The 11,197-nt window shown below is 39.7% G+C and overlaps 1 protein-coding gene across 13 annotated transcripts in view; it reads left to right on the top strand.

The window, feature by feature from the left end:
* The window catches only part of TCF12 (transcription factor 12), a 170,014-nt gene extending 164,686 nt beyond the window's left edge, over positions 1–5,328 (top strand). For all 13 annotated transcript variants that reach the window (XM_061347478.1, XM_061347480.1, XM_061347479.1 and 10 more), the window contains 2 exons: positions 1,248–1,401; positions 3,031–5,328. In XM_061347478.1, coding sequence (XP_061203462.1) covers positions 1,248–1,390 — 143 coding nt within the window. In that variant the 3' untranslated portion in view covers positions 1,391–1,401; positions 3,031–5,328. The remainder of the gene's footprint in view (positions 1–1,247; positions 1,402–3,030) is intronic.
* Positions 5,329–11,197: the final 5,869 nt, after the last annotated feature.

Here is an 11,197-nt window from a genome sequence, read left to right on the forward strand (position 1 = left end):
TTTCAGAGTTTCCACATAATTAAATCTTCTTTAAAACTTCAAGACAAGCCAGATTTAAACAAAGAAAACTGTGATTAAGAAAAGTTAGCAGTTTTGGGTTGTTTTTTTCCCCCAGTAGACTCTTTAGGAGTGTTCATCTTTAGGAAATGCAGTAGGAGGCAGTTGGTAATGACTTGGGTGAAAGCAGAATTAGCAAGTCTGTCCAAAATTGCCTCTGTCAGATTACCCCTGTAAAACGCAAACTGCAGTTACTGTGGGGTGCCTGTGCAGTGCAGGAGAAGGGCTTGTGCTGTCTGTTCAGTCTTGGCAGTCTCCTTACAGCTAAAATTATATCTGCAATCTTAAACTGCAAACCAGAATTCACTGACAGCTAGAAAAATACCTCAACATGTTGATTAAATTCAACATGCACTGGTAGAACATAGTACACACTTTTTGTGTGTCTTTTTGGCCATGGCAGTGCTCATCTTTTATATTTTGGTTCATGAAAAATAATTTTGAAGAACAGAAACAGTTGACTGTTAGAAACTATCATAATTTGAAAACTAGATCCAAAGCTTCAGCTATTGAAGCTAATTGGGGAAGTGGAAATACACTGGTGGAGGTAGCTTGATAGCTGGTCCACAGCTGGCTGTATGAAGTACTGACTGCAGTGTCAGAGGAAACATGGTTTGAAAAAACATGAACCTTCTGCTCTGTGCCATTGTCATATTCTTTCAATTTAAGATGGTTTCCCGGGCCTGAGGGTATGAGGAGAGCTACTGACTCAGGACATTCAACCTCCCCTTTTCTAACAGCAGACTAATATTAAGGTGAAGAAAGAAGCAGTAACGTTACTAAAACCAGCGTGCTGTCAGTAAGGTGGTTGTGACTTCAGCATACCAGTGAAACACAGAAACAAATCCGGGGTTGTTTGCATTGTAAATTCTCACAGTTCTCATTTGCACGTTAGCAACTCCTGGTGACAAGGGAGGCACTCACTTCCTGGCAGGTTTTTGGGGGGGTAGGCAGGCACGTGGGGAAGTTTGGGTGATTTTTTAAATTTTTTTTTGTAATACCATCTCAGGAGATGCCTGGTAGGGTTTTCAGTAGTGCCTGTTTGCAGCTTTGGACACCTGCCTTTTAGCGCAGGGACATCAGGAGTTCAAAGAGGGAAGCCGCATAGCTATTTTTATGCCAGCAGTTAATGGATCGATACTGCCCTCTTTATAGGCATATGGGATGTTAACATCATGTTTCTGTTCCAGAGCGAAACCTAAACCCTAAAGCAGCCTGCCTTAAGAGAAGGGAAGAAGAAAAAGTTTCTGCCGTATCGGCAGAGCCGCCAACACCACACCCAGGAAGCCACCCTGGCCTGAGTGAAACTACCAACCCTATGGGTCATATGTGAACACCAGCCAGGTATGTCTCTGGTCTAGAGGGGAGCGGCTCTTGTTGCTTTTTGTTGGGTACAGTTAGGGAGATGTAGATATGCCTGTTCTTAGTTACTGAGCTGCCACTAGCACCGAACTTCTTTATGCTGCTAAGTAGTTTGAGGTCTCTGAGCATAAGCAAAGCGTGCAGATTTGTTTAGTTTTATAATAAAACAAAATCCCAAGAAGTTGTCATTAAACTCTTCATTTCCATGTGTGGTTGCCAATGGCTACATCTCTTGGCTCAGGTGGCCTTCTTGGCATGACATGAGAGGAATAGTTAACAGTGTGCTAGATAAGCCAAGCATAATAGAAATGAATTATACATTTTTAAATGATCTAAATATCACATTAGCTCGTTTAAAAATCCATGTAGTTTCCCAGTGCTGAAACAAACAGAGAGACTTCTCATCACAAAGAGATTTGCTGTCTGGCATAAGGCCAGGCATTCTAGCTCATCTCATGTGCCCAGAGGAGATTGCTTAACTATCTTAAGTCACAGTCTCTATTAGTAAAGATAGTCAAGATTTAAAAACTAATGCGTTCAGCTTTACAAGATAAATCAGTATTTCCAAAAGCCCCATGTAGTCCAAAATGCAGTAGCTCATTTAAACCATGCTGATGGGGTGCTCTTACCAGGGGTATATTAGTCTTCGGGTTTTAATTACATGTAGCTGCTTGGTTTGCATTTTTTTTTTTTTAAATTGGGGAAAACTTGATTTTGAAAAGAAAAAATTCTGATATTCCATGTCTTGTATAATAGTAGAACTGTTGCCACTTTAAAAACAAATAAGCAGTTGGGTTTGATGCCCTTACTTACATCCATAACTTTACTAAATTTTATGTTACGGAGGTTTGTTGTTGTGTATATAGACTGGTTTGCTTCTATTGTAATTTAAGGTGAAGGCATCCATCTACGCCCTCCTGTTCCTGAGAAAGCAGCAAAATGGCACTGAAACCAAGCCTTACTCGAGGCAGTACTTTTCCCCCATCCCTCATAGGAAGCTGCTTGCTTCATAAATGAAACGGGGTTTCTTTTTAGTTTAGCATGTCTTTAATTTGTTCTATTTCATACCAAAGAAACAGGCTACTTCTAAACTGTCAGAGAATTCTTGACTTGCAGCAGAATTTATAGCCTGTTCTTGCCACGTTAATACAATGTGCCGCTTTCAAAAGCTTACAATATCTTTGTTCTTTAATAGCAGTTACTTTGTAAGGTGACTTAGGTGGGATGTTGACGTGGAAAGCTCATTGAGTATATGGCAATGGCTAACTTCAGCAGAAGTGATTCACTTTGGGTACCAACTCATGCTTATTTTAGAGACCAAAGTCAATTGCAGATTGAAGGTTTGAGGTTTGCAGATTATACTTTGTCCCATGCCCAGCAAGCCAAATAGAATGTTCCTGAGAGTAAACTGTTCAATGTATCATATTCAGTATGGATATCTGTGGAAAGAAGGATTTCAAGGTCTCTCAGTATGATCTTTCTTTTGCTCTTAACTGAAAATGGTATGGTTAAAAATAAAAATGGTATGGTTTAAATTAGTTCCAGTGTTGAACCATGCTTCTTACTGATTCTTTTCATAATACCCCTTTACTCTTCCAAATTTCTTTATAGAATTCCAGAATTATTGGTAGGATACACAGAAGGTGACCTTTCTTCACAAGGACACAGACAACTAACATTATATGAAGACACAAACCTGACAGGAGAAAACACTTGAAGCAAGAAACCCAAATGCAATCTTATGATCAAAGCTACTGGTCAACACCTGCATCAGGATTGAAGATACAAGATCTTCAGACAGAATTTCAGCCCATGAAATACTCTGAACATATCATTCTGTTGCAAGCAGTGTGTCGCTTCTGCACAATCAGAGACTGTTGTGATCTCTCCACTCATTGTGGAAGTTGCCTTGTGCCTAAACTGAATTGACAAATGCATTGTAACTACAAATTTTATTTATTGTTATGGAACTGTAAAGGTCTACATATAAAGGGAAAAGTTAACATGTTAAAGGCTGATAAAGTTTCAGCTGGATGCCAGCATTTGCTAAAGCTGTTCACATTCAGAGAACAAAGCAGTGACAAACATTGACCCGTAGCATTCCCAGCATACCTATTAGTGTCTTAAAAAAGGAAGGGAAAAGTCTTTTGTTGTCCTTTCCTCTCCTTTTGCCATATGACTAGTGTTTTCCATGCAATAGGAAACTATTCCTTGGTATAGCTTTTTTTTATGTTATTTTTGGTCTCTGGTAATCTGAACAGTTATGGTCATAGTCACCCTTCCATACTGAGCTCCGTGCTTCAAAGCCAGTGAGAGGCCTGGTGAAGGCTGCCAGCAGGAGCAGTGCTGTGACCGTAACATTTCTTGGGTTTAAGAAGTTATTTTTATTTTCCCTCAGACTTTCCTCAAATACTTTTTTTTTGTTTGTTTTTTCTAATTATAAACAAAACCTTTTTAGGCTTCTAGGCTTCATAGTAAAGCTTGTAACGTGAAGTGTAAATTGGGTGGGGAGAATCTACTTTGTTAGAGTTGCTTTGTTTTCCGAGCAGTAAGTACTACATATAGTACATGTAAAGTGTTAGCTGTATGTAAGCACAAAATGCATTAAAATACAAAGGAGATTTTTTTTTCAGGCTGTAATTTTGGTGAATAGGAAATCCTACATTCACCGTGGCAGGTAGTGTGATGCTATAACCACCAGTATGGTGGGCTTACTTACATAATGGAATATAAGAGCAATGGTCACCAGTTTTTCCTTACTGTATACATTAACTATCTTGTCATTTTTGTATGGCTTGTCAGTGGAGAAAAAAAAACCCAGTGTGAATCAAATGCCCCCCTTCCAAGCCACATTAGCATCAAACCTTCAAATGCTTCTCTACCAGAACAGTGTCCCTAAGTATTCCTCTGTCACAGTTGTGTTGAAATGGTTAAAATCCCTTTGAACTTCCATGGAAACTGTCTTCCACTGCAATGACCATGGGAGGAAATTTCCTATGCCAAGGTTGTCTGAGCTATTGTTCATATAGTGCATCTTTCATCACTGGCAATTGGTTCACACACAAAACAGGAACAAACCAGTAATTTTTATGAAGTCATTTAAATTGAAAGAACAAAGGATGGATTGTTAAAAATAAACTAATGAATTTCAGCTCATGGTTTGGATGGTTCCTAACAAAACAGTTTGTGGAATTAGTGGACTCCTTTCTATTACTTTAATTTGCATAGATCATCAAATAACACCTGACTATATCTGTGGCCTTGTTCTTCATTTCAGTGTTTATCAGCTAAACAAATTTGTTGCTTATGACGTGTGAAAGTGATCACGTGCCACTGCCTGGCCTTTTTCCTTCTAAGCTTGTTGTCTTTTTGGCTATATTAGACTTTGCAGTATGCCCAGAAGCTTTCCTTCATAAAATAGAAAGAAAAAAACATTTGGCTTATTTTTCACTGTAGCTAGTCTTTTATACAATAATCTTGTAAGAAAATTTCTTGAATTCTAAATATTACTCTTTCTAGATTTTTGAAATCGAAAAAGTTTTCAGTAAAAAGTTTCTTACTTTATTTTACTATATTAGGTAGTAAAAATGTAGGGTTATTTACCATAACCTGTTCATTAATATCAGAAATTTACAATAGCATTGTAAGACCATAGTAGGGTTCTAGCATACCGTGTAGTACCTATGGAGTATTGTAAGAGCTAATTGTCCGAGATGAATTGCTTCTCATCTTGTTCTCCAGTTTCCATTGTTGGTTTATTGCAGATTTGTACCCTGTGTCAAATTTCAAGGTATTGCTGATAAACCTTTCCAACCAGCAGCAAGAAGTTCAAAAAAATTTCTGTCAATGTAACAGAAAACACTATGTATATAACATTTATGTAGCAATAAATGTGCCATCTTTTTTTAACATGGTAAATCAGTGAGTTTTTTAAATTCCTCTCTCCTCATAGGTAATGTGTTGCGTGAAAAACACCAGCAAAATCAGCTTCCACCTTTATCTGAATAAAACCTAACATCCTTTCTCCAGGTACACAGCATAAGCTGCAGGCACAAGAAATGTTGTTGCTTTTTCCTGTTAGGGTGGTGAGGCACTGGAATAGGTTGCCCAAGGAGGTGAATGCTCCGTCCCTGGCAGTGTTCAAGGCCAGGTTGGATGAGGCCTTGGGTGATATGGTTTAGAGCGGGGTGTCCTGCCCATGGCAGGGGGGTTGGAACTCGATGATCGTAAGGTCCTTTCCAACCCTAACAATTCTATGATTCCTGTGAAGCAAATAGAGAAATTCTCAGCGAGGTGAGGAGGAGCAGTATCCTGCCTGCATTTACTGAGGAACAAAGGGGATTTCATAGGCAAATAGCAATCTGGGAGCAGGAGCTGAGCCACAGGTATATGCTTCCTGTTACATCTTGTTCCTTTACTTTGCCTGTCCTTAAGATAGGTTTCTAAGGCTGAAGCCCCTTTTGTGAATTGAAGTTCAGCACCGAGTTACTTCTGAATCAATGCATTTATGTAGGCTTTAGGGGAAAAAAAAGGGAGGGGAGAGTCTGTATCTTAAGCTTGAAATTAACGTCACATTTTCTACAATTTTTCTCTCTGCGAGTGCAAATGGAAAAAAAAATGGCAAGAGTACTATGTCCAAGGCATACACTGTACAGTGGGGAAATCTTCATGCAGTCCTTAGTCCGCATCTGTTTTAAGCCAAAGCCTCAAGTAACAAGCAGACTTGGCCAAAACTTGAGTTTTTTCAACTCTTTTCTAAATAAATAGCCCTGGGAAAAGCACATCAAAGACAAGCAAATAGATACTGTACATACAAAGTTATGATGTTTAACTGAATGTGGTGTATGTCGGCATGGCTGCTGTGTACTGCGTATTTTCCAACTCTTGATACTGTCCTTTGTAACCTTAAAAAATCCAATTATCATCTTGAGATCTGGTTTACACCATGACATTGTCAGCATACCTATACAGGCAAGTTCTTCTGATAAGCTAGCACTTTTAACCACTGGCAAATCTAATGAGGTCTGGCCAAATACAGGAGGTGAGCCTCAACTTTCTAAGTATGTCTTTTAATACGTCTTTAGTAAGCTGTGGAAGAGGTGCTGAGGTGCCCTGCTGCCTTCCCTAGCACACATTCTCCCTTGTAACTTCAGTAGTAATAGCAGATCCAGCCTTTGAGTATCCATCATCGCTCCTCTCCCCATTTCTGAATGAGACCTACTACAAATTTGTCACTTCAAGAGAGTAAAAATGACATTTCCTCTTCTTTATATTTACCATACTTCTGCTGTCCCGTTTGCATACACTTTCTGATCACAAGTTCTTCAGTACCTTTGAGAAACACAATTCTGCTAGAATGAGCATTTGGATTATTGTAGGAAAGCTTTCCTCTAAATCTAAAGCATTGGGAGAGGCTTAAAATGGACTTAATCTTTTTTGCCTCCAGCACTGAGTAAATGATGTTAAAAAGAAGATTGTGAGTTCTTTATGTCCGAGTTAACATTGTTCCAAGAATGAGTCAACATTTTCCCCATTAGCATCTGGAAATCATAGCAGACCAAAACCAACATGTAAAAGACAATCTGGATGGTAAACTGCTTTTTCTTTGTAACATTAATACCTTATGCTTCCTAGTATACCTAACCTGTGGATACGAAAATGTCCTGTAGAAGGAAGAGATACTTTGTCCCAATTTGGAAGCCTGGCAGCACTTCAACAGTGGGGTTCCAGAAAGCTCAGTAGGAGTGAGAAAGCAAGCTGACACCTTCCTGCATCTATACAAGATGTGGCCAGAGGTGAGAGCCACAGTAGGGCTGCCCTGGTTACAGGGCATCCCGAACGCAGGGATGGAGGGTTGCATCCTCGGTGACAGGCACAGCCCCAGGTCCTGCCTTTCTGCTGCTCACCAGCAGAGCGAGGGAAAAGTTTTCCAGGAAGGGGGACAATGGTGCTAATAGGAGACTGCCACAATCCTTTCTTTTCCCTTCCAGCTCCTGCTGTAAAATGCAGATAAGTCAGGTGCCATGTTTGGGTGGTGGTTTGTACTGATCAACCATCATTGGTTTTCCTGAAGTTAATCCCACTGTCAACCTGGAGGCCATTGCAAAATACTGTGAGTTTACTTCCTGGTTAAAACACAAACATACTATTCAACTGATACCGCAAGCAACTGCATGTGCATGTTCAATATGACAGTCAAGCTGTTTGCAGTCCTCTGGGATTGTTTGTATTGGTCTGATCAAGTGGCCTTAGGCTCTGAAACTGCAAATCATCTGGGCACTTTCAATTCTCTCCTGGTTTTTCAAATGTTCTGATACGATTAGTCACATCTGTTAAATAAAAACTGATTAAAAAATAGTCCTAAAAAAATTATACCAAATACCAAGTGAGATAAAAATCTCTTTCATAATGATGATCATAACTGATGAAGGGCAGATCCATTAAGGTCAATGGCTAAGTTAAATATTTGGAATTCTGGTCATTTCAGGTAAACTAGAGAAACAAGAATACCACAGTTGCTTCATTTTCAGGAGAGATCCACCGTATTTTTAACAGTGTTACCTAAATATAGAGAGACAAAGGAAGTAAATATAAACTGTATCAGAAGAGTAACTGCTGCCAAGTGGGATGGAACAGATGAGAAAGCAATTTACAATATAATTCAAAATTCAGTCTATGTTAAACACAGACTACTGCTAGTCCTGGACTTCTGAAAAGCACAAGAAACCTATGCAGGTCCTATAGCTGGAGATCTCTTTCCACCAAACCTCTGAACAACATGGTAAGTTATGTTTGTTTTGGAAAACTGAACAATTCAGCTCTTAGAAAAGATAAAAATCCAGGAGGAAATTATTCAAAGTAAATGGACATGATACCAAACTCTTGTACAAAATGAACTACAGTGTGTTGCTATTGTAGTAATGTGGATTTGAGGCCCTACTTTCTTATTTTTGTGCTGAGGCTTTTTCTGACCCCCCTCCACTGTATTTTAGTGACTAAGGAAAGCTCTTGGAAATGCCAGAACAGGCTGTTTCACTAGTTTGCTAGATTACTTACTTATGTAAGTAAATTAAGTGGTTCCTTATGCCCATGGAAGTTCTGACACACAGTGTTGCATTAAATGCACACCTTCACTATCCAGTATGCAAAAAGGAAAAATAAATACTTTTGGTGGAATTGGAGGTTAGTCTTACAGATCCAAACACAGCTAAAGAAATTTCATGAACATGAATGAGTCTGTAACAATCACTATAAAAATAAGTTCCCCAAACATGAGGTTATAAACTCACCTGTAGAATGAGGTATCCGAGGAGTATTCATTACTTTGCATTTTAATCCATAAATGAGATGACCAGAAGCATTATCTTATCACAGAAGTGGAATTAATCAGTAGCCCTAGTTTCTGTGTTGGAAAGACACTAAATAGTCCATTGTTTGCTGTACAACCAGATTCGCTGCTCCAGACTACTCCCAAAGGATTTTCTCTGACCTCTGAAATAACTGCTTACAAAATCAGATGAGGTCTTTGAAGCATTTGGGCTTGGTATTTACTGTAGCCCCATCCTTCACTCAGACTAGAACCTCAATGTGCTAAATGGAATTAGGGACTGTAGAATGAGGGGTAACAGGTTCAAACTTAAACAGGGGAAGTTTAGATTAGGTGTAAGGAAGAAATTCTTTACTGTGAGGGTGGGGAGGCACTGAAATGGGTTGCTCAAGGAAGTTGTGAATGCTCCATCCCTGGCAGTGTTCAAGGCCAGGCTAGATAGAGCCTTGGGTGACATGGTTTAGTGCGAGGCATTCCTGCCCATGGCAGGGAGGTTGGAACTTGGTGATCTTCAGGTCCTTTCCAACCCTAACTATTCCATGATTCTATGAATGAAAAATCCCCATCTCAAAACACTGAAAACTTGCTTTATAGGAGAGAATTCTCCTATATATAAATACAAAATGATAAGGTGGGGGAAATTTTTGGATCAGGGTTTGAATTGTCATCAGAATGGTCAGTTCACACCTGCAAAAGCTGGAGAGGGTTTTGCAGTATTTTCTTTTAAAGGTGACTTAGGAAGGAGGTCTTTCAGTTCTGTTTGTACAGTACCCAGCAGGAGAGAGCTCACATCTTAACTGATCTTCTGTATGCTACAAAGACATAAATGCTAATGTATTTGATTATGGACATAACAGCTAAAGTATGTTAATCCCTAATGCTACCTGACTAATTAAGATAAATGCATGCAATATCAGTGTTCAGTCAATAGGCTGTGCTTCCAGTTTACCCTTTTAAAAGGGTAACATTTAATTAAATGTCCATTTAATTTGTTTATGTGACTAAGTAATAGCTGCAAGTATAATTAAACATAAAGCTTTTAAAATGCTCATTCTTTTCCTAGCATGCAAGAATAGTAAACATGAGCATCATAAAAGGCAAGTACAAGAGGGCAAGAATGCTAAAAATGGCAGGAAGAAAGTGACAGCCTGCAGAACATGAAGGTAGTAACCCAATATGAATTAGTGCCTGCCATTAGATGTAGCCAGCTGGTTGTCATTATCATGTTATATAGAAGTATAACAAATGTGTCAATAAAGCTCTCCTTATAAAAGTTTTTTGGATATAAATACAGATTCTGCATTTAAAGGAATATCAGGGGTATCAGGGAAAAGAGCGTGAATGAAACCAAAAATGGTATGTGTCTGTTAAGCTTTGCTGTCTATTTTTCTGGTGTGGCTATTTTGCATATCCATGATAACTGATGAAAAATAACCACAGCCACTCACCGGTCAATTCTGCATTTCTGTAACTGTTGACTTTTCGACTGGCAGGCCATGTAAACTGAGCTGTCTGCACGTGCTTCCACGGGTCTTCCTGGACTTCTTTCCTCCCTTGTCCCTGCCCTCACCCCACCCCCAGCTTCTGTAGCATAAGATATGGTCTCCAAACTGTATCAATTATAAGCAAGCATAAAATTTGTCATTTCTAGGTACATGCCTCTGCTATTTAACTAGTAACATGGTTATTGTGATGCCCATTTACTGCTCCAGTGTGAAGATCATTGGTGAGATTCAACAATGCAAGGTTCCTTCCAGCATCCATAAGTAAACATCAGAGACACTTCTGCCTCCCTTACCTGTGCCTCTTCTTGCCTGGCTCCTTGGCCATCACTGAGGAGTTATCCCTTCAGGCTTCCAGCTCTAGGTCCAGTCCTAGCCCTTCAGGCTTCCAGGCCCAGTGTTGGGGCTCCTTCATTTAGGTACAGCAGCAGTTGACCCTCCTCAGGATGCAGAAGAGAGCAATGGGGGCAGGAGAACAGAGAGCAAGTTGTCCTTCTCAGTTCTGGCATGCAGCATTACACTCACCTTGAGGGAGTAATTAACATGGGAAGCCTCATTCAACTCAAATCTAATAAGCCTATACTGAACATACGCTTATTAAACTGATAGATTTTTTTAGGCAATTTTCAGTTAAAGGAGCATTCCTGATAGGACAAGGGGTAATGGCTTTAAACTAGAAGAGGGTAGATCTAGATTAGATAGGATGAGATTCTTCTCTATGAGGTGCTGGCACAGGTTGCCCAGAGAAGCTGTGGCTGCCCCATCCCTGGCAGTGTTCAAGGCCAGGATGCATGGGGCTTGGAGCAACCTGGTCTAGTGGAAGGTGTCCCTCCCCCATGGCAGCGGGTTGTAGCTACATGAGCTCTAAAGTCCCTTCTGACTGAAACCAGTCTATGGTTCTGTGATTGACAATAATCTCTTCTTTGGAAAAAACATAATTTAGTCCACA

This window comes from Neopsephotus bourkii, unplaced genomic scaffold (genome assembly GCF_033783945.1).
Source record: "Neopsephotus bourkii isolate Nb327-2 ecotype Australia unplaced genomic scaffold, CSIRO-AGI_Nbou_v1 NB_318, whole genome shotgun sequence".
Classification (NCBI taxonomy): Eukaryota; Metazoa; Chordata; class Aves; order Psittaciformes; family Psittacidae; genus Neopsephotus; species Neopsephotus bourkii.